Source organism: Phoxinus phoxinus (genome assembly GCF_949152265.1).
Source record: "Phoxinus phoxinus genome assembly, chromosome: 21".
Taxonomy (NCBI): domain Eukaryota; kingdom Metazoa; phylum Chordata; class Actinopteri; order Cypriniformes; family Leuciscidae; genus Phoxinus; species Phoxinus phoxinus.
Window position 1 is genome coordinate 28,887,882 of NC_136896.1, and position 26,405 is coordinate 28,914,286.

At 38.1% G+C, this 26,405-nt stretch overlaps 1 protein-coding gene across 1 annotated transcript; it reads left to right on the top strand.

The window, feature by feature from the left end:
- Positions 1-445: 445 nt before the first annotated feature.
- Positions 446-26,405, top strand: col1a1b (collagen, type I, alpha 1b). Its single transcript, XM_079595001.1, has 51 exons — positions 446-688; positions 1,869-2,057; positions 2,564-2,607; positions 2,863-2,889; positions 3,365-3,460; positions 4,010-4,078; positions 4,394-4,438; positions 4,627-4,680; positions 4,811-4,864; positions 4,991-5,044; positions 5,258-5,311; positions 5,852-5,905; positions 6,047-6,091; positions 6,175-6,228; positions 6,667-6,711; positions 7,016-7,069; positions 8,026-8,124; positions 8,782-8,826; positions 8,942-9,040; positions 9,904-9,957; positions 10,039-10,146; positions 10,242-10,295; positions 11,351-11,449; positions 11,537-11,590; positions 11,698-11,796; positions 12,604-12,657; positions 12,809-12,862; positions 12,971-13,024; positions 13,162-13,215; positions 13,431-13,475; positions 13,848-13,946; positions 14,051-14,158; positions 15,124-15,231; positions 15,349-15,402; positions 16,169-16,222; positions 16,317-16,424; positions 16,511-16,564; positions 17,378-17,431; positions 17,772-17,933; positions 18,744-18,851; positions 19,117-19,224; positions 19,338-19,391; positions 20,084-20,191; positions 20,560-20,613; positions 20,710-20,817; positions 20,937-20,990; positions 21,897-22,004; positions 22,146-22,422; positions 22,527-22,717; positions 23,406-23,648; positions 25,034-26,405. The coding sequence occupies exons 1-51, from the start codon at positions 607-609 to the stop codon at positions 25,178-25,180; spliced, it is 4,353 nt and encodes a 1,450-aa protein (XP_079451127.1). The 5' UTR covers positions 446-606; the 3' UTR covers positions 25,181-26,405.

Below are 26,405 nucleotides of genomic sequence, written 5' to 3' on the forward strand. Positions count from 1 at the left end.
CATTTAGAGAAACAGTAAACCCTACTTTCTAATCCTTAATTCAGTCCCAATCCTCCACAACATCATAAATGTTCCTCAAACCCTCGTCTCCTTCAAATTCAGCATGAAATCTCAGCATGAAAGCAGTCATTCAATTCACTACATAATATAATCATCATTTGGGAACTAAACATGAAATGATCACATCCAATAAGAGGGTCCAACTTCTGAGTCTACTCTAGACATCCCGAGATTCAGAAGAAGACGATTTGATCCCTTTATCTTTTTTTCCAGCATGATATATCCAGAATCCCTGACACACTTCTCCATGTTTCAAAATGTCCACGTTGTAATGAGGACTCGGAATAGTTTGACATGTTTTAAGGCGGCCCTTAATCTTGGCTGAAGGAGGGACTCGCTTTGACTTGAACATGTAGCAGATATCTTGCGCACTCAGCACCTCCCCAAAACTTTGGCATATAAAAGCCAGGGTCAAACATTTGTTTGCAGTAGGGAGTTTCTGTTAGGGTCTGGATTGGAGTTACACAGACCGGACCCTACGTGTATGACTGAGGACAAAACAGGATTCCCCTTGCCTCAAAGAGTCTACATGTCTAATATTTAGACATGTTCAGCTTTGTGGATATCCGGTTAGGGCTGCTGCTCGCCGCAGCGGTCCTTGTGGTGAGAGGACAAGAAGAGGACGATAGTGAGTATATGATTTTTACTCCTGCTTTTGCAAAGATGCTTGACAGAAGAGATTGGAGAACTCAAGAGGGGGAATTTTCAGCTTGTTGCAAGTGACCTGCAAATCTAAAACTTCTTGGAAATGTCTCGAGGAAGGGGGGAAAACTACCATTTTATTCTCATCGACATTTTTATCTTCTAGAAATTATACTTTTTCCCATCTTGGCAGTGCACGCGGAATTGTGTTCCTTCCTCGAGCGCTTGTTTGCTGCGCGCGTGCACTTACATGTCCCATCACTATGTGATGTCCTCGAGCGAAGGATGCGCTGAAGGAAAAACGCGACACGGATGAGAGAAGGGAGAGAACGAGTCGAGAGAGTGCATTTAATGTCATATATCCTCTCATTCTTACGCCTGTTTGTATTCTGTCATGCTTTTTTATCGTTTTATAACGGGATATTACCGATTATCTCTGGATTACACTGTCTCTTGACAGACTAGGTGCGCCCGTCTCTCGTAAAATTGACGTTTTTAACCTACACAGCAGCTGAAGTGTAACGATAGATATACAATTCAGCGTTTTGGAACGACAAAGAAGCGTTTTATATTTGATAGAAGAAAAACTGTGGTGTTCACTTCATCGTTTGGGAATGAGCGGGGCGTGACGGTGGTTTACAAGGCTTTGGCGCCACCATGCGGCGGATTTTAATACTGCACAGGTCTGAAACACGACGAGGGGGGTGCAGGCCTATCCATCATTGTGCACCACGCCCCATTAGGCCATTTTACCTTAATTTCCTTCCTTTCTTTTAAAATAATAATAATGAAAATGATCAACATGGCGTCTCACTAGCTCTATATACGTATGAATATCATCACTGTTTAGTTTGGAGACTCTGCATATGCAAGAGTGAGACTCTGTCTTGTGCCTTCAGATTATAAATGTCATATTTGTTCTCTTGAAAGTAACACAAAAGTGTATATTTTCGTTCATTTAAACCTGAAAACCGTTAAATTGAAGTTTCAGTTAAACTACTTTTAGTGGATTTTGGTGCTCTTGATCCTTAAAAAAAAAAAAAAAAATGGTTATGACCCCCCCTGGATCTGTTGGCCCTTCAAATTATTCCTACCGTAGTTTGCTGAATTGCGAATGTGATTGACAATTCTGTACTGTGCTAATTCAAAGCTGTTGTCCTTTACAGGCTCGTTCGGTAGCTGTACATTGGAAGGTCAGAATTACAACGACAAGGATGTATGGAAACCTGAGCCCTGCCAAATCTGCGTCTGCGACAGCGGGACCATCATGTGCGACGAGGTGATCTGCGAGGATACATCAGACTGTGCCAATCCAGAGATTCCCGATGGAGAATGCTGCCCCATCTGCCCCGACGGTACACTCACCTCCACCTTTTGCCCCAGTCACACGCACCTTGCGGTCACACTAGCTCTGTCGCCCTCGAGTGTGCAAACACTCAACCACACGCTCTGGGGAATATCTTTCATTGGCCTGTCATCATGTCGGAGACCTGTGGAGCGCAAACACAACACTGGATTCTCTCTCACTGATGCGTGCACATGGGACTGAGGGATTAAGGATGTTTTTGCTTGTAGTTTACATTGCCTTTTGGCTTTTGACTTTTTTTTGGTACTCTTGTGAACAGTACATAATGCATAGTAGATTAATTGTTCCTGTGCATTCAAATATGCAAAGTTTAATGATGTTTGTAACTATTTTAATGTACATTATCTACTGATCTCTTAAGCATCAAATTAAGTAATAATGTTTGGTAATCTTATTAATGAAAGTATCCCCAGTCCTCTGAGCTTATCTATATCTTTACTTGAGCTGATTTAAGGTGGCACAGTTCTGAAATATTTTTTATATTTTATTCCATAGAAGAAGAAACTGCAGGTCCTGAGCCTCCAGTTGTTGGTCCCGTGGTTAGTGGGAATTTATTTGGATTTTTCATCATTATGTGTGTGTGTGTGTGTGTGTGTGTGTGTGTGTGTGTGTGTGTGTGTGTGTGTGTGTGTGTGTGTGTGTGTGTGTGTGTGTGTGTGTGTGTGTGTGTGTGTGTGTGTGTGTGTGTGTGTGTGTGTGTGTGTGTAAAAGACCTCTTTATGTTATATTTACAGCATACACCACTATAAAGTGTCATAACATTTGTAACACAATCATTTTTTCATTTTTTTTAGGGTCCTCTCGGTCCAAACGGAGACCCAGTGAGTAGAGTATTTGTTTTTAAACACTAAATCATTATCATTATAATAATGCATTTATATTTATATTGTTTGAACAATCTGGGTTCTACTAGAACAACTAAAAAAATACCAATTGTACATTTGTTTGCAAGAGTACAAAGTCTCTATGAGACAAAAAAGTTTGTATTGATGTGAAAATCTGCTGCAAATGCAAAGAATTGGGGCATTTGAGGCTTTTAACCTGCTGACCTCTACTTGTCTCGCTGACCTTTGACCTCCATAGCATGAGAGATTAGGCATTTGTTTAGTTTAGTTCAGTTTTTATATGATATTTTACATGCATAATGTTCCGTTTTTCTTAAGAAATATATAGGCAGGCGAAAAGGATTAAACGGATGATCACTTGTATCGCATCACAGCAGCACTGAACTAAGAGTTGGCTGAAGTTGTGCAGCTTTGCTGATGTGTCGTTGTTCTGATTGTGTCTGTGTCTCAGGGTCCTCCAGGGCCTCCTGGCAGAGATGGGACTCCCGGAGAGAACGGACTCCCTGGACTTCCTGGTCCTCCTGGAACCGCTGGCCTCGGCGGCGGAGTAAGCAACTACATTTTTTTACATTGTAAAACTGTGACTCTGCTTTAGTTGCGTCAGCATCGTTATGATTAAGTTTGAGAGAATCTTCTTGTCGTGTTGGCCCGTATTCAAAAACACAAATCTCGTAGTGATCTTCATGTTGCGTTCTGCTACCCGAGAGATTATTTTCTTTGGCATTCAAAAACAAATCATATAAATAATACGTTTTTAAAAGTGCATGAAGCTTCTGTGATTCTGTAGTTCAGTACCAACTATGTGAACAGCTCCCATCATTCTCACCATTATGGATTCTGGGTCGACAGGAATAAAAGCACACGATGCACTCTATAAAAGCAAAATATGGTTTGACATAGCTGAGGTATGTCAGATAGGTGATTTTTGTATAGCATTTACAATATTCTGACATTAAAAGGAAAACTATCCTTTAGTAGTACAGTAGTAAAGGACGAAATGATACCCACTGGAGCACAAATCTTAAACTTGCATATTGAAACCAACAAAGCTCTGCTCAGCGAACCCTCACTCATTCATTTTCTTTGTTCCCTACAGTCTTTCCTTTCCCAGATGGCTTATGGCAGTGAGAAATCCAGCGGCGGCCCTCCCATGCCCGGACCACCAGTACGTCAGCTTCTCTTTTCCCACTCTTCCTCCTTTCCTTCAGGATCTCACACAGAAATGCATCACTAATCACTTTTACACAGTGATTCACAGTCTTATGGATATTCAGCACTTTAGTGTGCGTCTCTTTATCATAATTAACTTTTAATGTGCATATACCTGCATTGTATCTGTAATCGGCCACCCCGCTTTCTAGATTTCGGCTTTCAGAGGACTCCCTTTGCACTGCCTTCCACATTACAAAAATGTACATGATATTACATTATTTTTGTATTAATATTATCTCTATTTAAAATGTTGTTTTCTCTCTTATAGGGCCCCAGAGGTGCTCGTGGCCCCCCTGGATCTGCAGGTTCCCCTGTAAGTCTATATTTCTAGTGTTACACTACAAAATGTTGTTGTTTTCTTAGAACAAATAAATCTGCTAGTCTGTTTTTTATTTTTTAGTTCTAACATTGAAGTCCTGAGTATTGTCAGTAAAGCGAACTATAAACCTCATTAGTATCTCCCGTCTGATATATAACTGTACTGGTGTGTATTTTACACAGGGCCCTCAGGGATTCACCGGCCCCGCGGGTGAGTCTGGAGAGCCTGGTTCTCCTGTGAGTATCTTTCACTTGTTTCTGAATTTTAGTGTCAGATTTACTGAAAAAAAAGTTTTCACATTTTACAAAACATGCATGTTTTACCAGCGGCTTGTGAACATTATTCTTCTGCTGTTGTTGCCTGCAGGGTCCAATGGGTTCTCGCGGTGCTCCCGGTCCTCCTGGAAAGAACGGAGAGGATGTGAGTTTTCTTTTTCCTCACTTCATCCAATCGCCTCTGAAGCAGACCGTCAGACGAGCCAAACTCAGATAATAATACAGCACAGGCCTTTAAGTCTCTTCTCATCTGTCTTCTGCTCTTCCTCAGGGTGAAGCTGGCAAAGCAGGTCGTCCTGGTGAGCGTGGACCTTCTGGGCCTCAGGTGCTCACACATGCTTTCCTCATTTACACACACACACATTACTGCCATGTTTCAGACATGGTCAACTTATGAAGTATTGAGCTAGAGTGTAAGAATGCTCACTGGAATCAAAACATTTGAAATGCTCATTATGTCTGATTAGTCAAATAATCAAACTCGGTGGAAAGAGATTCAAACTTTCGTCATGATTATATTCTCTTGCGTATTTCACAGGGTGCTCGTGGATTCCCAGGAACCCCTGGACTCCCTGGCATTAAGGGACACAGAGTGAGTATGACCCCATCTTTTTACTGGAGTTTTAAATTGTTTCATTATTTATTCATGTTTAAGGTGACACTTTAGATTAGGGTCCAATTCTCACTATTAACTAGTTGTTTATTAGCATGCATATCACTAGGATATTGGCTGATTATTAGTACTTATAAAGCACATATTAATGCCTTATTCTGCATTACCATATTCTAATCACCCAATAATTTGCCCCTAAACTAAAGTGTAACCATATAGATATATAGATATAAAGAGATTTATAGAAAATAGATAGATTAATGCACACGTTTTATTACATTTGATTCATTATTATATCAAATGAAATTATATTTTATTACATATTGCATACTACATATGTTTATCTGTTTATCCATTAATATTGGCCACCATATGTGTTTTTCACTTTTGTGTTTTGCAATATATATTTCTAGATATACATTACATTTACATTTAATCATTAGCAGACGCTTTTATCCAAATGAGCTTAAACTAACAATAGTGAAGTAACAATGCAATGTTTTCTGTCGCCTCTTACAGGGTTTCCCTGGTCTAGATGGAGCTAAGGGAGACGCTGGCATTGCTGGACCCAAGGTTAGATATTCGTTCAATCGTATGCTCTTGTAAACATGCAGATATCAGATTCAGTCTGTGAACACGCATGCTAGTTTGCCTTTACAGATGTGCTGATATAATGTTGATTCTCTGTTGATTGTGTCTCCTCTCTGATTACAGGGAGAGGCTGGTTCTTCTGGTGAGAATGGCACTCCTGGAACCATGGTGAGTGATTAGAGATAAGTCCATTAACGTCTTCAAAATGATGCCATTCTTCTCACATTTCCTCTTCCATCTGCTTCTTCCAGGGTGCTCGTGGTCTGCCCGGTGAGAGAGGTCGCCCTGGTCCTCCTGGCCCTTCTGTAAGTGTCACATCCATGCATTATTGCCTCTGTGAAAACCATCCTTCATTTGTACTGTACAGTCAACAGAGTATTACATATTCACCTCTACTGAGTTTGTACACATTTTTTTTTACAAATCTAATATACTGTTCAGCTTATACAATGCAGTTCAACTCTTATTCAATTCAACTCAATGGAAATCAACTCTTGACTCTTGATTCGCCATGAGCAACCATTTATAAATGTCAAAATGAGAATGCACCACAAGTCTAAGATAATCCAAACTAATTGAAATCTATCACGAAGATTAAATGCTCTCATGTGTACAGAGTTGTTGATCTTTTGGGCTTTTTCAAAGGCTTCAGGCAGGGTTCAAGGCCATCATTCAGTGTCATTATTGGTTCATAAAGATGAACGATTGTAATCTTTTTGTTTGTTTCTTTTTGTTTTCTGCAGGGTGCTCGCGGTAATGATGGCAACACTGGCGGTGCCGGACCTCCCGTAAGTCTCTTAAGAGCAATATTCTGGTAATACAGCAGGTATTTACTAGAAGAAGAATACAAGTATCACAATACTCTATCTTTACTGATACTAAATACAAATGAATGTTCAAAGGACTCATTTTTTAAGATGTTGATTTGGAGGAATGTTTCAAGTAATCATGATGTCAATAATAGTTTAGTTATTAGAACTACAACATATTGTTACACCTTCTACAGTGATCAAAGCAGGATGAGTCGAATGAATCATTTTGATGTATTATAGTGTGTTTAATTCACTTAATATTATTTTTCTGCTACATTAGGGACCCACCGGCCCTGCTGGTGCTCCTGGTTTCCCTGGTGGTGCTGGTGCTAAGGTATGGTACAAACTACAAATGATGGACCCACTTCATTATTGAAGTGTCTACTCTGTACTAACATTTAAATTAATTGTTTGAGACAGTGCACTTATTGTGTGCATACATGTTTTTACAGTGTACTTAAATTTAAAAATACCAAATGAAGTAATTAATTTCTGTAGTTACATCGGTAACACTTTATTTTACAGTGTCCTTGTTACAATGTTACATGTACTTACAATAGTATTAACAGTTAATTATGCATAATTACATGCAACTAACCCTCAACCAAACCCTAATCCTACCCTAACCGTATGGTAAGTACATGCACTTAATTAATATTACTCAGTACTTAAATATGTAATTGCACTGTAACAATGACACCGTAAAATAAAGTGTAACCATTACATCTACAGTATAATTACCTTCAATTACACCTTAACCAACCCTTAAACCTACACATACCACTAAACCTGTCACCCATATGCCACCTCAAAAGCAGCAAAATTGTTTTGGGTAACACTTTATTGACCTAGTTACATGTACTTATTGTAGTAATAACACTAAGTTACGCATAATTGCATGCAGCTAACCCTAACCCTAACCCTATAGTAAGTACAAGTACATTTGCAATACAACATGAACTGAATAAGTACATTGTACATAACAATTCATCTAAGTTAACCCTAAGATTAAACCTAACCCTAACCCTAATGTGTTTATGGTCATGGATTGGTACAGCTGCCAACAGATCATTAAAGCAAAGCAAAAATTATTAAACAAGCTATAAGTACTTCCTAATTCTAATTGATTGTTTCTTGACCCTGTTGTTGCATGTACAATATATACCAATAAAATATTCTTTGGATATAAGTGTCTACTAAATGAATAAATGGAAATACCCGTGGGAGTCACCCTCCTATAAATAAACTGACAATTCACAGTTTTTTCATCTTCTTTTTCCGCTTCTGTAGGGAGAAACTGGCGCTGCTGGAGGCCGTGGTTCAGAGGGACCCCAGGGAGCCCGTGGTGAGCCTGGTAACCCTGGACCCGCTGGTGCCGCCGGTCCTGCTGTGAGTATGTGCATCACAAAACACCACTGTGTGTTTGCTAGAAAGATTTTAATAAACTACATTTCAAAAGGAAATTTGCTTGCATTGTAGCAACAGAATAGTGGTACGTTTAAATTACAGTTGTAAAGTTGTAGATTCAAATTATATTATTTGCTAAATAAGACACGAAGATGCAACATTTATCACTAAAATAATTTTCTGTACAAATGGTTTGAAACAATGTGTATTTGAAATACAAATAAATTTGACTTGAGAGATTGTACGGAGCCCCTTAAGGGACATAGTGATGGAAATAATATGAAATGGGAGGACATTTATATATGTCAATGCTTTTGAGAAACTTTTCAAACTTTTGAGTTTGAATGCAAAGTTTCTCAGGTGAACACAAAACTTTTGCAAGGATACGCAAAAGCATTGAAATATGTTTTTTTCCTCCCATCTCATATTTTTTTCATCACCATGTCCCTTTAGTGGCTCCGTAAGTTTAAGATATCAATGGATAAAAATGATCTTGTGTAAAATGTATGAAAAATGCACCCACCAAAAGCTGAAATTATCTACAAAACAAAGTGTGATTGGAGTATGATTTAAATGAATTTAAACAAGGTAATTTAATGGTGTGGAGAATAAGATGAACATGGCTTTTTTTCTGCACAGGGAGCTCCTGGTAGTGATGGTGGTCCTGGTGGCAAAGGGTCTCCTGTAAGTATTTATATGTAATATAGAATATCCCACACCAATCTGTCTTTATCTTTTATTTATGCTGTTGCCCTCTTCATGGCAAAACGGAACGATGATTTGCAATGATGTTTTGTAGGGTTCTGCTGGTATTGCTGGCGCTCCTGGTTTCCCAGGTTCCCGTGGACCAGCTGGACCCTCTGGCCCTTCTGGTGCTCCTGGCCCCAAGGGAAACAATGTATGTATACTGCATTTTATTAAGAATGCATGAACAGTATAGTAATGTTTCAGTGCTTTCAGGATTGCAGATGTGCTATCTTTAGTTTTGAAACTGATATTACAGGAGGTGTGACTTACGGCAGATACTACACAGATTCGCTCCGGTTTGCAGTCTGATCAGTAGATGCTATTATCCGAAAATCAAAGCCAGTCAGCAGATTATTGGCAGTCAGAATTGACACAGCAATGTATGATGGGTACAGGCTCTGTGTTTTATTTGTTTAGCTTTAGGCTGTGATTTCATCCATTTATATTTGATATTTTAAGTCGATTTTAGAACACGCATTATAGGGCTAGATTGAAAATATCGATTTCCCGATTTTAATCGATTCTCATTTTGATGAACCAATATCGATTCTTAAATCCAAAGAATCAATCTTTTAGTCTATGCTGTATTGAACAAAACATTATTTGTAGTGCCTCCCATCATATAAATCGCAATAAGCTTTGTGCTTTGTTACTTTTGTTGTGAAGCTTTCTGATTCTGCCAGTTGTATTATGAAATTCAAACAATAAATACATCTTTCCGACTCTTTAATGTGCTGTGACAGATCGCTTTAGCCGTCTCAGTTCAAGCGGCACATTAACCGATCATAATCTTTTCCTCTTTACTACTAGTTATAGCATAATTAAATATGTTGTGTGGTGTATTCCAGCCTTTAGATGTTTTAGATCTGATTAGAAAATAACACTATCTGTGCCCTTGAGCTAGGCACTTAACCTCTTTCCTGTCTTATAAATGTACATTAAGTTGCGTTGGATGCAGAATAAAAGCATAGTGGGCTGAGATCAGATATCTCACATCTCATGCTCTGATTCCAGGGTGATCCCGGTCTCCAAGGCCCTAAGGGAGATGGCGGTCCTAAGGGAGAACCTGTAAGTAGCTTTGAAGCATAGATAACTTCCTAAAATATTACAGAAAACTGTAATAGTAACAGTGGCTATTCTCTGTCGTAGGGCCCAGTTGGACTCCAAGGTCTCTCCGGACCTTCTGGTGAGGAAGGAAAGAGAGGAGCTCGTGGTGAGCCTGGTGGTGCCGGACCTATCGGACCCCCTGGAGCCCGTGTAGGTTAACCTTACCAAAACTGTGACGGTTCGATTCCAGCATGCTTTTTTTTTGCTTGTTTGTTTCTCAACTTTTGTCTTTTTTCTTTCAAAAGGGTGCCCCTGGGAACCGCGGTCTGCCTGGCAGTGATGGAGCGCCTGGACCCGGGGTAAGATTATTCAGCTCACAAATCCAGCCCAAATCTCTGAACACTTTAGTGAATGTTTCATCTGGTAACCTTAAAATGTGCTTTACACTACCAGTCCAAAGCTTGGAATCATTAAGGCTGCATTTATTTAATTAAAAAATTTTTTTTAAATGTAAAATGTTTAAAAGAACTGTTTTCTATTTTAATATATTTTGAAATGTAATTTAGTCCTGTGATCAAAGCTGAATTTTGAGCATCATTACTCTCCAGTGTCACATGATCCTTCAGAAATCATTCTAATATGATGATTTGCTGCTCAAGAAACATTTCTGATTAATATCAATGTTGAAAACAGTTGTGCTGCTTCATATTTTTGTGGAAACCTTGGGGTAAGATTTAAAAAAAAAAATTATATTAATAATTTTATCCAGCACGGACACATTAAATAGAGCAAAAGTGACAGTAAAGAAATGTATAATGTTACAAAAGATTTCAATTTCAAATAAATGCTGCTCTTTTAAACTTTCTATTCATCAAAGAATCCTAAAAAGGGTTTCCACAAAAATATTAATGCCATCACAGGAATAAATTCCATCTTAAAATAGAAAACATATTCTAATAATATTTCACATTATTATTGTTTTTACTGTATTTTTTAATCAAATAAATGCAGACTACGTAGGTCAACAGAAGAGACTTCTTTCAAAAACAATAATAAATCTTGATGATTCCAAACTTTTGACAGTAGTGCACGGGGCAACAAACTGATTTTAAGTTATTAAAAGTTATTAAAGATATTATTTAATAGGACTGAAATTACATAAGAGTATACGTCAGGTTTACATCGTTCTGTTCAGTGTAGTTTAACCCATATATCAACATTCAAATCTAAAATTTTCATCTGCTATTAAACTAGAGAGATTTTGAAGGGTTTAATGTATTAATTAACAGCACGGCACTCAATCTAGTCCTGACTGCTCACTGTAATGCAGTGTAATGCATTGAGATGGTGCTGTCCAGGGTCCTGAAGAAGATTGCTGTTGCTGAAATACTAAAAGTGGCCATTTAAATCATAGGGTTCCCCTGGTGAGCGTGGAGCTAATGGACCATTGGGAGCTCAAGGATCCACTGGAGAGTCTGGTCGCCCAGGAGAGCCAGGATTGCCTGGATCAAAGGTGAGAATTAGGCTCTTTAATGTTATGTAAAACCATATTAGTAGTATAAATAGTCTGTATTTTCACCTAACCCGATGCTTGTTGTAGGGTATGACTGGTGCCCCTGGAAGCCCTGGCCCTGATGGCAAAGCTGGACCTTCTGTAAGCATATATATATACACATTATAATTCCCCGTTTTTGTTTGTATGCAATATAAGACTCTTATGAGACACTACGTATTTAAAGTAATGTTTGCGTGAACCCGTAGGGTGCTTCTGGACAAGATGGCCGACCCGGACCTCCAGGACCTTCTGGATCTCGTGGTGCACCTGGTGTGATGGGATTCCCTGGTCCCAAAGGAACTGATGTAAGTTACTGCAAAAAATATATATAAATTATACATTTAAATAGCTTTATCTTGATCAAAACCAAACCTTCTCTAAAGAACGCATTAACCCTGTATCATGTCCTCTAAATTATCAACATGATCAACACTTTGCTGAAAAACCTGTTGAACACAATCTACTACATGCCTTCTGTCGTCTGATTGATAGTTTAAGCCTTTTTTAATATTTAAAGATGAACATTCACTGGACTGAAGCAACTTAGATTTACTTATCCATACATCACTTTTTAGAAAAATCAAGTTCAAATGGGAATATCAAATATGATCCATCGTCTTTTGATGCATCGAATTGTATTGAATTATATGTTTTAAAACTACAGAGCTTTTAAATATCATATTATTGGAAGACATAGAGTTATGACTGATATTTTTCATGCATTTTATGTAAGTAGTCTGTAAGTAGTATTTGATTTACAAGCTATCATATATGTTATCGAATATCAGCATCTGAACCAAACTTCATAATTTTGCTCAGTTTGGGTCTGAGGTGTTTTTTCTCTCAAGTATGAGCTTCATATTCTCACTATATCATACTATATGATCCATAAAAGCCTGATGTATAAATATAACTCAACAAAAACACTTTTGTTTATACAGTATATATTGTCTAAAGCTTCAATAGACTGTTCCTTTTCTGAATATTATTTGATATGTCAGGTTTACAGGGTTTATTTCTTACTCTCTTGTAAAATTAAAAGATTCCTTTATGAATATCAGATTTACAAACTGCTCAATGGCATTTTTAATACGTTGATTTGTTTCTCTTAGGGTGAGGCTGGTAAGGCTGGTGAGAGAGGTGTTGCTGGACCCCCTGGTTCTTTGGTACGTACTGAATCACACAGATTTGTAGTATTTTCTGAGCTTTATGCAGCCTTAAGCAAACACTTAGCCAAGTCTGGGAAACTCTTAATCTCCGGACAGTAGCTTGAATCATGTCTGAGCAGGTGCATTATGATGTTTCTGTGTTTTATAGGGCGCTCCTGGCAAAGATGGTGATATTGGTGCTCCTGGTTCTCCTGGACCTGCTGTATGTGTGCTTAAACCTCTTCAATTTGATATGATAAAAAAACTGGCATGGCAATGTGAACCGTTTCCGTTTCTGCACTAACTTTCTCACTGGTCCATGATCTCATAGGGACCATCCGGAGAGAAGGGAGAACCGGGATCTGCTGGTCCTCCCGGGTTCCAGGTACGCTTGAACACCCTTTTTATGTTCACTTTGAGTGTAATTTAGAAGAAAATACGTTTACTGGTCAGACTGGTAAGATTAGTAGCTAATTTAGTCGTTTGATGGAAATTAAGCAATCCATGTTTATTCTCTTACAGGGTCTGCCAGGTACACAGGGTGCCACTGGTGAGACTGGTAAACCTGGCGATCAGGTACGTGTGGTCACTTGGGCATAATTGTGTGTATGTATTTTATGTTGTGCTTTTTTTAATTTAAATTTAGGTTACAGTAATCAAACAAATTATAAACACAAGATGATATGTTGCCCTTACTTTCTTTCTTTATGCTATGCAATCACAAATATGTTGGTTATAAAGGAGTGCAGTATTTTTGTTCAGTGTTATTTATAATGCTCACTGTTCAACAGGGCGCTCCTGGTGAAGGTGGTCCTTCTGGTCCTTCTGGTCCAAGAGTGAGTATCTCTTTCTAAATAGAAATATATATCAATTATTAATACTCACCCAAGCTCAATTGCACCTATTAAACTATAAGAACAATCTGACTTCTATTTCGACCTTATTTTCACTATTACTATTACTACTATTATGCTTGCATATATATATATATAAGCATCAGTAAATGTATTTTTTGTATATTAATGTATTAAAAAAATTATACACCTCAATAAATGTATTTTTTTATTCTTTTCTAACAGTAATTTAACAATATGGTGCTTTTTCCTCTTCCCGCTCACCTCACGGCTCTAGCACAGCGTTTCTGTTAGTCAGCTGGGATGAAATACACAAAATGATATTTACAGATATATTTAATTATACTTACGCAGGGTGACCGAGGTTTCCCTGGTGAGCGCGGTGGCCCTGGACCTGCCGGCTCTACCGGTGCCCGTGGATCCCCTGGTTCTCCCGGTAACGATGGTGCTAAGGTAAGACTCCCAGTTGGATAGAATTAGAATAGAACTCAGAATAGTGATATTTGAGAAATAATTGAATTCTCTCTCCTTGTGTGTGTGTGTGTGTGTGTGTTTAGGGAGAGCCTGGTGCTGCTGGAGCTCCTGGTGGAGTTGGTCCTGCAGGGATGCAGGGAATGCCTGGAGAGCGTGGTACTGGAGGCATGCCTGGAGCCAGAGGAGACAGAGTAAGTCATATATATTTATGGTAAAACTTTATTTTACAGTGTCTTATTTACACATTACATGTAGTTACTATAGTAGTAACTATAAATTGTGCTTAATTACCCTAAACCTAACCTTAACCCTATAGTACATGTAGTTCATTATTATTACTCAGTGCTTGAATGTATAATTACTGTAACACGGACACCTTAAAATAAAGTGTAACCGAACATACTTAAGTGTGTGTATATTTGCATGTTATTTGCAATTAGATAAATGTATTATAGTTTAAATATATGTTAAATGCGGTTAGTTGAACAGCTTTTTTGACCCACTTAAGTACAGTAGGACTTAAATACATCTTTATATGCAAATTCATTATTATTTCTTTTGTCTTTGAAATATGGTTAAAGTGCTGAATGGACTGATGCATTTATGATCAACTAAAATATACTTTAATGTAATTTCTATTGAAACTTGTTTGTCATGTATTTAGATGTATGCAATTGCACATTTTCAATGAAGTTGCGATTTAAAACATTTAAAATATATTAACTTTAAGTGTAATCTCAAATAACACACTACAGTTTAAATTATAATCAAGTACTTTACGTGTGCTTTAGTCAACACACCAACATAAGTGTGCTTCTTTAAAGCATGACAAAATATTATTAAAACATAATGATTTAAATAATGATATAATGCACTTTTTAAAAATGCACTTAAGTGTGTTAAGAAGCATAGTCATGAAATTGTACTCTTTTTTTTTTGCCTTATAATTATATGCATAATTATATGCAAGGACAATATTTTTAAAATATGCTTTTAAGATTTAAAGTGCACTACAAGTGCATATTAAATACAATTAAGCATGCTTTTTTTTCACAAGGGTATAGTGACTTGTGAAATCAAAATTATATTGACAGCAACTGTACAGTGTAGTGGTGATTAGGGTGGACAACTCACAACAGTTGTCCTTCTTCTTTAGGGTGATGGCGGTCCCAAGGGCCCTGATGGGGGTCCTGGCAAGGATGGCATTCGCGGTATGACCGGCCCTATTGGACCCTCTGGACCCAGTGGTGCTCCTGGTGAGAAGGTAAAGAGATATGAATCATTTAGATAATTAGCATTGAAAGATGTACATTCCTATCGTAAAGCTCCAAATAATTTTTTCAGCATTGTATATGATTCTCGTCTGGTGGTTGTGTTTTAGGGAGAGGCTGGTGCTATTGGACCTCCAGGAATGTCTGGCCCTCGTGGTGCCCCTGTAAGTTATTAGCATGCTCCTGAAAACCTCATGAAACATGGACATAAACAACATAAAATAATGCTAAATTGCATGCAATTGCACACACAATTTTTGATCTGTAACTGCACTTATTTATAACTCTAAAATCTCTGTACATTTTTAAGGCCTCTAAATCATGTTCAAAATCTTTTGCACAATCTATTACATGCCTTATGTCATCTGATTGATGGTTTCTATCAAGTAAAAGGCCTTTTAGCTAAATTCTAAAACTATCATCTTACAAAGACATATTATTGGGAGATATAGAGTGATTTATATGCATTTCATGTAAGTAGTCTGATACATTTATAAAGATCTCATTGATTTATATTGCAAGCTATCATAATTTCATCTTACTTTTTGGCCATATAAATATCAGCAAATGCACCAAATTGCATATTTCTGCTCAGATTGAGCCTATACACATATATATACGTGTATAAACATATGCATATATATATACAGCATATACATACATACAGACATATATATATATATATATATATATAATACATATAAATTGAATAATATATATATATACACACACACACACACACACACACATTAGGTAAACAACTTTATTAAATTGTTAGATGCGATTAATCGATTTGACAGCACTAGTTTAAATGGATTTTTCAGACTATTAATTGATATGTCAGGCTTTACATGATTGCATTTAAATTATAGCAAATGTGAGTGATTTATTGCAAGTCATTTAAAAAATTTTTGTCTCGTATCTTCCCAGGGTGAGCGCGGTGAGGGAGGTGCCCCTGGACCTGCTGGTTTTGCTGGACCTCCTGTGAGTATAACAGTCTCATCCCACATGTGTCCATCAGTTCTTACCCTGTGGTATTTCAAATCACTGAGCTGAAGTGTGTCTGTTCTGAATGCAGGGTGGCAACGGACAACCTGGTGCTAAGGGATCGAGTGGTGACACCGGACCCAAGGGAGATGCTGGAGCTCCTGGACCTGGTGGACCCGTCGGAGCCCCCGGCCCACAGGTGTTTAACGTCATTACTTTTGTGTTGTGCTTAAATAGATGTACATCCTATACAATATCCTTATCATCGGTTGTTGTGTTTAACAGGGACCTGCTGGTGCTACTGGATCTAAGGGTGCTCGCGGTGGTGCTGGACCTCCTGTAAGATTCAATGCTATCAGCCATTTATTACGAAATTAGATATTAGAAATTAGTCACAATTCAAAGCCTTGACTCTATACTTTTAAAACAACTTATTGTTTATTATCAGTGTTATTTAAGTATTATTGTGATCCTATTATAGTTCCTGTATATATAGTATTTATTTATATTTTATGTATTTTCAGTTTTGGTAATTTTGTTGGTTTTATTTATTTATTGTTTTTTATGTCTAGTTATTTTATTACATCAGTTTAAACTGTTGCTTTGGCGACTAGCTCAAAGTAAAATAAGTTTAAGATTTTTATTCCATTTTATTGTCATTGCATAACTTACAACAAAATGAGTTAGCAAACCTTACGGTGCATCCACACATGACAGCACAACAACAGTAAACATTTATTTTATTTCAAAGTAATTTTTTATGGTTTTAGATAACCATATCTATTCTGGACTTTTAGAGGCTATTTATTCAGAGACCTCAAGACATTTTAGCAATTAAGCATATTTGGACCACAAATGCATAACTTCCATTGCATAAAATATTAAACTTATCTGATTTAAAATCAGTTCTATTCAAGTTCACACAGGTGTTCTAACCACATGTGTATTTCATTATTTAACCCCTAACATGCTTTTCTGTGAAATTTATATTTTTAAATTGGTTTGATATTTTGTTTAAATACACATACAGTCATACTAAATGTAGCAATACTTTTTTAGTGGCCGGTGTATATACTTTGCTCTGATATGATATTGCATAGCTTGTTTCTGTTGCCAGTGAGCACAGTTTCTGAGTGTCCTTGTTTTTAATAGGGTGCTACTGGTTTCCCTGGTGCTGCTGGTAGAGTCGGACCTCCAGGTCCATCCGTAAGTATTGTTTATTATAAACAATGTCTAAACCAGGGTTTCCCAACCTGGGGTTTCATGGGAAAAATATTAAATGATTTATTTGTGTGTCAAGTGATCGTTAAGTGACATTAACATGTGAATGTGTTGTTAAATTATTTAAATATTAACTTTAAAGTATACTCGAAGTAAATATTTTAGGCCAAAATGGGTTTGGCTGACAAAATTGTTTGGGAATCTCTGGTCTAAACAAATACTTAACATATATTGACTTCATATACTCAGTGTTTACAAGCTTTTCTTTAGCTCTGTGTTTTTTGGCTGACCTCAAATCATTTAATTTCATGTCATATTTTCTCAGGGTGCTTCTGGACCCCCTGGCCCAAATGGTGGTGCAGGTAAAGAAGGGCAAAGAGGTGCCCGAGGTGAGAAAGGACCCGCTGGTCGCCCTGGAGAGGCCGGAGCCGGTGGACCCCCAGGACCCGCTGGAGAGAGGGGTAGCGTTGGTCCCGATGGTCCTGCTGTAAGTAATCATAGTTTCAAGCCGCTCCATTCAATGCCAATCCGGCCCAGCCGGTACGGATTATGGTTTAATATTTTTTATGGTTAGTTAACCGTGCTGAGAACAGACTGAGAATTTTTGTAACCATGCCGTACCGAAACAAAAAAAATCACTTGTGGAAGTCTGTGATGCTAAGTTGAAAGAAACCTTCAGTTTGCTCTGCTGTCAAGTCACATGTAAAGCGCTATATACAATACAGTATTGTTTGCTTCACAATAAAAAAAAATAAAAAAAAGCAGGAAAGTTAATCAAAGTTCGCAAATGAATACAATTTCAGCTCTAAATCAGCTCTGAACAAAAAAAATAGCACTCCATTTGGTTCAATGTTGATTCAATTCAGATCAAATTTCAGCTGTAAAGCAGCTCTAAATATGATCATCAAAAGATCATCATCAAACAACTGTGAAAATTGCGGTAAATTGCAAGAGACAACTTCTCACGCTGAACACACAAATGCGTGCGTTTATTTATTTAAAGGAAAAACACTGAAGCTCAAATGTAGAATATAGAACTACTCTTCTTATGTATGTCACATTCACTACACAAGCTCAATTCAGCTATACGCAGCGCTACAGAAGAATCTAATAGTGTCGCTATCAAGATAGATAGAGTCCATCAATTATGAAACGCATTCAAATCATCTATAAATCAGCTGTACAGTAGACAATATTGTCATTATCCAGCTCAATTTAATTCTCATCCTGTAGTGTTGTTGCAGTCAAATCGATGATATTACTGAATATTAAAGTCTTGTGAATCCACTGTCTTCAGGGTCCTTCTGGTTCTCCTGGACCACCTGGTGTTATTGGATCCCGTGGTATCGTTGGTCTTCCTGGACAAAGAGGAGAGAGAGGTTTCTCCGGTCTCGCTGGACCATCTGTAAGTGCTTAAACAACAGATTTGATTTCATATAGATAAAGTCAATGTAAAATCTAAATGGACCCTGTTTGCTCTAATGTGCATTCCTGGTCCTATTCCGCTTGGTGCGTTAATAAAAAATACATAATCTTTCAGCAAATTATTCATCCAAGCCCTCATTCTCATGTGAAAATATTCTGTTTTAAACTGGGTTGCAAATGCAGTTTTTGACCGCAGTAAACTTTGCCCACCTTCATAATATCCCTTCCACTCCCCATCACCTCAGGGAGAGCCAGGCAAGCAGGGACCCTCTGGGCCTCTCGGTGAGCGTGGACCTCCTGGACCGATGGGCCCTCCTGGACTGGGTGGAGCTCCTGGTGAGGCTGGACGTGAGGTGAGCGAATCTTTATAGATTTATAGAATCAGATTTGTCCGGTCAGACAACAAAAGGGCCACATTCTGTACAGCGTGATGGAGTTATTTTCAATATGCCACTCCTCTCTGCAGGGTAATCCTGGACATGATGGCTCTCCTGGCCGTGATGGTCCACCTGGACCAAAGGTAAGCGCTATCACACACTCTTACAAAGGCATCCTATCCAATCAAGCCATTCTATCAAATATTTTATTTATTTATTTTGTTTATAATTATTATGCATGCAGCTTTTATGACCTTATTTTGAATTCAGAAGCTATTAATTGGAAGATTTGTATTTTGTACTTTTAACAAATTATTTGTCTCGTCGCAAGACCATTTATATTTATTGACCATTTATCTAGTGAAGAAAAGCTACCCACTTCATATTAAGTGTTTATAACTACTATGTACTAACATTAAAATTAATCATTCGATACAATGCACTTACTGTGTACATACATGTAGTTATGATGTACTTATATTTAAAAATACCTGCATGTAATTAATACATCTTAACTACCCCTTAACCTACGTTTAAACCTAACCATATCCCAACCCCAATAGCAGCATACAGTACAACATGAACACAATAAGAACATTTATTTAGATGCATAGCATTAGACACTTAATAAAATATATATATACAGTATATACAAACACATAAATATATATAAAACCGGTTAATGGTTATAGGGTAATATACAGTCATTATCACCCTACTGTCACACTATCTGGGTACGAAATACGAAATAAATGAATGCATATAAGTTGTTCATAAATGACATAATATGTAATTGGTGCTTCCAGTTTAAAAAACACTTTTCTGCTTGCCGTAGGGAGACCGTGGTGAGTCTGGCAACTCTGGTCCTCCTGGCGCCCCCGGTGCTCCTGGAGCTCCTGGTCCCATGGGTTCATCCGGAAAGAGCGGTGATCGTGGAGAGGCGGTACGTTTTTATATCCCACATTTGTTTCTGAAAAATGTAAACAAAAAGTAAATGAATAAATACACATACAGTAATGCATCGATACCAAAATTACAGGTTTCATTATTGTCTTGAATGATATTTTGTTTTCATTTTAAATTTAGTTTTAGTAATTTTGGAGTTATTTTAGTACTTTAACTTAATCTGAAAGGAAATTAGATATTTTATTATATTTCAAGTAATGTTTTATATTTTTAGTTCACTATAACAACTCTGCACTGTAACACTAAAAACTTTTAAATGACATATTGATATATTATGCTGAATTATATCATGCTATGATTGTGGATGTTCAACTTTTTCTTCTTTTTTCTTTCTCTTCCTTCCAGGGTCCTGCTGGTTCTGCTGGTCCTGCCGGTCCTGCTGGTGCTCGTGGTTCCCTGGTATGAATTTCTCCTGTGTATCATTTATTCATCTTGTAGTCTTTGTTTTGTAATTCGTCATCACCAGTCTGATCGTTCTCATCTCTCTTCATGCAGGGTCCAGCTGGTCCTCGTGGAGACAAGGGTGAGGCTGGTGAGGCTGGAGAGAGAGGCATGAAGGGACACCGTGGCTTGTCTGGAATGGCTGGAGTTCCTGGACCTCCTGTAAGTGAGCATAATGTCACAGTTACACTGAATCTGAACCGCTGAGGCCACTCGAAGTGGATTTCTCAAGTTAAAGTGAAAACTGACTCATATATTTGATGCTTTCTGGACGTTTTTAGGGATCTCCTGGTGACCAAGGACCCGCCGGACCCTCTGGCCCTGGTGGACCTCGTGTAAGTAGCACATCACATATGATGGATTTGATATGACTTCACTTATATGATAGTCAAACTATTTATTTTTATAACGCTTTATACGATACAGATTGTTTCAATGTAGAGACTTCAATTTCCAAGCTCTACAGAAGACATTATTATCCAGAGTTATTATCCAGTTCAATTTAGTTCCAGTTTTGTTCTCATCTCATAATGCTTTAAATATTTGTAAATGTTAAAGACAAAAGTGATATTGACAGTAGTAGACAAAAAAATTAATTACATTTCTTTGGTTTAAACCACATGACATAAAGGAATAGTTCACAGAAAAATAAACATTTTGTCATCTATATTCACTCTCATGCAGTAAAAATCTCATATGGCTTTCCTTCTTAAGTGGAAGACTATTAGATGTTAGGCAGAATGAGGGTTGCCAGGTCTGTTTAACAAAAACAAAGGCCAATCAAAAATATCCCATACCAAACCTATCCAAATACTAAAACTCAACATATGCCTTTCCCACTGCTAAACTACACGTTATAGTCACTGTTATGCGTTATATCCCAATTTCAACTTGAAAATTGTATTCTAGTATTCATCTAGCACAGTCTTATCATTGGTAGAATGCGAAATATTTCACTACAAGCATTTCAGTCAAATACAATTCAGTCAATATGTCAAACATTTGAACCATGGTGGGGGGGGAAATTAACCCCCTGCAACAGTTTTAAAGTAGCCCAATTCTTCGGGAAAACCCCGAACTTGGCAACCCTGGGCAGAATGTCCATGCTGCTCTTTACCATACAATAGCAGTTGACAGGCTGAATCTGTATGATGGTTCGGTGTGTTTTGCTCTGAAATGAGAAATCACAGGACAAGTGATTTCACATTGTAATATTCTGAACGGTTTCCATCTGCCCGTAGGGATCTTCTGGTTCCAATGGAGCTGCTGGTAAGGATGGCATGAATGGTATGCCTGGACCCGTTGGACCTCCTGGACCCCGTGGTCGCACTGGAGAAATGGGACCCTCTGTAAGTCTGAAATCAACACTATTTTACTGCTAAATTGTCTCTTTCAAGCTTTTTTTGTGGTCTCTGTTTTAGCGTGGACTTCAACAGATCTAAATAACATCCAATTGGATGTACTCATGTGATATTTTCTCTCTTAATTAGGGTGCTCCTGGTACTCCTGGACCTCCTGGTCCTCCTGGACCTGCTGGCATCGGTGAGCCCTTCATTCCCATGCCACAGGGCGAGAAGGGTCCAGATCCACTGCGTGGAGGCTACAGAGCTGATGACGCCGGCGTTCGTGACCGCGATGCTGATGTGGACACCACCCTGAAATCTCTGAGCCAGAAGATTGAGAACATCCGTAGCCCCGAAGGAACCCAGTCCAACCCTGCCCGCATGTGCCGTGACCTGAAGATGTCCCATTCTGAATGGAAGAGCGGTAAGCATGGAAGAGCTTTAAGGCAGTAGATCAAATTCAGGTGTATTGAAATTGTCGTGCATTTCGAAGCTCTGAAATTCACTTAAATCTGTTTTTCCTGCAAGGATCTTACTGGGTGGACCCCAACCAGGGCTCTCCTCTGGACGCCATCAAGGTCTTCTGCAACATGGAGACTGGCGAGACCTGCGTCAGCCCATCTCAGACCACCATCCCCATGAAGAACTGGTACACTAGCAAGAACATCAGAGAGAAGAAGCATGTTTGGTTCGGAGAGTCCATGCCCAATGGCTTCCAGGTACGCCAAGACCTTATACTAAGATATACAGAGATACATAGACTGTGAAAAGACCAGAAGCTAAAAAAAAAATATTTAGCTGATGATTTATCAAATACATTAGGTTGTTTACAATACATTTTATATTGCAAATACGAAACAGTGAATGAAAAAAATAATAATAATAATTTTGAAAAATGTTTTGTGAATTTATAGAAAATTTTGATTACTTTAAAATTTGAAATACTGCAAAATTGAAAGTATTTCTTTCATTTTATAAAATATATTACATTTTACATTAATGTGCGCATATATACATTTTTTTTTTTTTCGGATCAAAGGTCTGAAACCTGTTCCAGCAAACCATAAATAACAAACAAATAAATAGTTGTAGGCTTTTTAATGGAAATTTTGTGAATTTTATTCAAATTGATTAGTTACCATTTTGATTATTTGCTCAAATAGTGCAGAATTTGAAATATTTGATGTTATTACTTCAAATTAAAGAAATATTTCAGATTCTGCATTCTATTTCTAAGACATGAATCAAATAATCACATTTTTGACATTGAAATTGTGTACAAAAGATGTTCTAGCTTCCACTCAAGCTCAAGATGCTCTCTAGAAGCAAACAGAAGCATGTTCATTAGTGGTCGTGATCTTCGCTGATGAACACAGAATATAATGTTCTGTCATGTCCTCTATGTAGTTCCAGTATGGCAGCGATGGCTCTGATCCAGAGGATGTGAACATCCAGCTGACCTTCATGCGCCTGATGTCCAACGAGGCTTCTCAGAACATCTCCTACCACTGCAAGAACAGCATCGCCTACATGGACGAGGCCACAGGCAACCTGAAGAAGGCTCTGCTCCTGCAGGGCTCCAACGACATCGAGATCAGAGCCGAGGGCAACAGCCGCTTTACATACAGAGTCAGCGAGGATGGCTGCACGGTGAGCAACACGGCCATGGCCTTTGCTTTTCTTCTTCATAATGTTACTTAAACAGAGCACTGCAGAGATGAGTGCAGAGAGTGTTTTTGTAGTCCAACCCATAAGTTTGCGTCACCCTGGTTCCCTCGACAAAAATCCAATCGGATGATTGCAGAAAATAAGCTCTGTGACCAACACAAGTTTATTATGATTCTAACGATAAACTCAATTTTATGGATTTTGATGCCTAAATACAATCAGGAGTAAAAAGCTAAATGCACCACAGTTATGATTTCGACAACTCTCGGTCTTTATTTAAAAAAAAAAATTCTCTGAAAGTTTGAGTTGGAATAGTTTGCAAGTGCGTGATTATAAACATAATGAGGCTGTGAAAGCACCTAGCGAGTAGATGAGTTTACGTGTTCGGCTGATGATGTTTAATGTCCACTTGTTAGAGAAGTAAAATAATTATTAAAATCACCAGGGGGGTATTAGTGAGGTTGAATGAAATGTGATGATATCTTGAAACACAATTTCCCCCAACAACTTCTGTAGTCTCATTTAGACACTTGTTAGCAACCGCCTTTTTCAAGCTTGATAAAAATCCCAAGGGGGTGTTACTGGTGTATTTTATGTCACATACTGTAGGCGTCAATTTCGGTGGGGATGCGAGTCTTTTTTTTTTTTAAACCTCTAGCTCAATTTAGCCGTTCTGCTACACGCTTCTCTGTTCATAACACTGCCACAACTGTAACATTGGGATACGTTCTAGGTTGGGAACCGTGAGAAGTCAACCACAGCTGCTCCGCTGCCCTGCTGAAAACATGAAGCAGAAACGCTTAATGTCAGATAACGTCCATAATAATTGGACTTTGGGTTTGATTTTTGGACCGTTTTCAGTGGTTATGAGGAGCAATATGAGAGAGAAATTTGGTAATCATTGTTTATACATTAAACCACGTCATGTCATATTGTCAACAAGGAACGTATGAAGCAGAATAGTGCGTCATATGTCTAATGCTTTTTGAAAACTTAAGGCTTTCTTCTTCATAAATCACAATTTTATTTATTTACATTAGTAAGCTACAGGACATTGTCTTTCAAAACATGCGCGGAAGAGAAAAAAAATGTATGCGTCATTGTACCAGCACTTCTGAAAATACACTTCCGAATGCGTCTCTGTCCCCAGCACAGTTCAAACCAAACTGACCCCCATGGTCACAGAATGAAATGTGATGATATCCTGACCTTGTGTTCACCACAGACCTTATTTCAGGCATTTAACCAAAAACCCTTTTAAAAAACCCATTGAGGAAATGCTAAACTACACAAATACGTCATCCCTGCAGCATTCTAGTATCTTATCATAATTAATTTGTCCTTTTCTGTTTGTTTGTTCTCCACAGTCACACACTGGCACATGGGGCAAGACAGTCATCGACTACAAGACAACGAAAACATCTCGTCTGCCGATCATTGATATCGCTCCTATGGACATTGGTGCTCCCGATCAGGAATTCGGTGTAGAAGTTGGCCCAGTCTGCTTCTTGTAAAAAAGAAAAATCTGGACATGACTTTGCTGTTTTTTTTCTAGCAGTCATCTACAAATCTTTTCCTGTTCATAAAAAAAAAAAGCCTGAACTCTAATTCGGCAGCAATCGGTCCATGTGCTTAAACCTGAATCCTTGAAGACGGTGCTTGTTGTGATTCCCATCTTGAGAAACATTCTTAAAAACAAAATCGAGGACCACTACATTAGCCTGCACCACCATCATGGACACTTCATGAGAATACTTTGCGTCAGCTGACAACAAGAAAATAATATATACTTGTAAAACGCCCCGCCCCCTGGAGTCCGAAGAAAAACTGCCACCTGGCGACTTTTTTGACCACTGCAAGGACAATGAAAAACAAGCAAATGCTAATGTACCATTCTCTGGTGTTGAATAAATATGACAAACGACAGCCAAGTGTCTTGTTCCTTCTAACTGAAAGTAAAACCGATTTAGGTCAACGGTATGACGCCATCTTGATATAAAGGCTACCTCAGGACAAAAGAGTGCATGGAGATTTTGGGGGAACCGAGGGCCGAAGTAAACGATTAGTAACAGGTATGAATGGTGCTATACTTCCTCTCCAGGTCCTGTCTGTGGTATGTGTGTTTGAGAGAAACTTATACTGTCACTGACACTTGCAGGGCCTTTTTGGTGCTAAATGTCAACCGAATGTCTTGATGTCAATGTGATGCAATTGCTCTTCTCAAAGTGTCAGCGGACGAGGAGAATAAAACAGCTGGATAGGTCGGTCACTGTGGATTTGCACTTAATCTGATATGGGTTTAGTGGATGGACTGATTGCCAGTTCGTCTCGTTTCCATTTCCCCTTCCTGAAGTTTCTAGAGAAGTCTTATTTTTGTCTGTACAGGCCGCTCCCCCCGTTTCCGGATTTTTTATTTCTACTTTCAAAATGAAATGCACATCTTTTTTTCTATTTTATTTTATTTTTGTTTTAGTTTGTTTGATTTGTTTTCAGTGAAAGGTTTCTTATAAAAACGAGGCGGCAAAAAGAAAAGAGCACGGAAGAAATAAACCCTCCAATGGTTCCAACAAAGGATCTGTACTTATTTTGTACATGTATAGTATTTCAAGATGTTTTTAATTATTTTGGATGTTGAAATAAAGCATGTTTATGTGGTCAACTGGATATGTTATCTTCTTGCCATGGCCTCAGTGCCTTTCTCTAAGCATGAATTAAACAAACTATGATGCTTTCACTCAA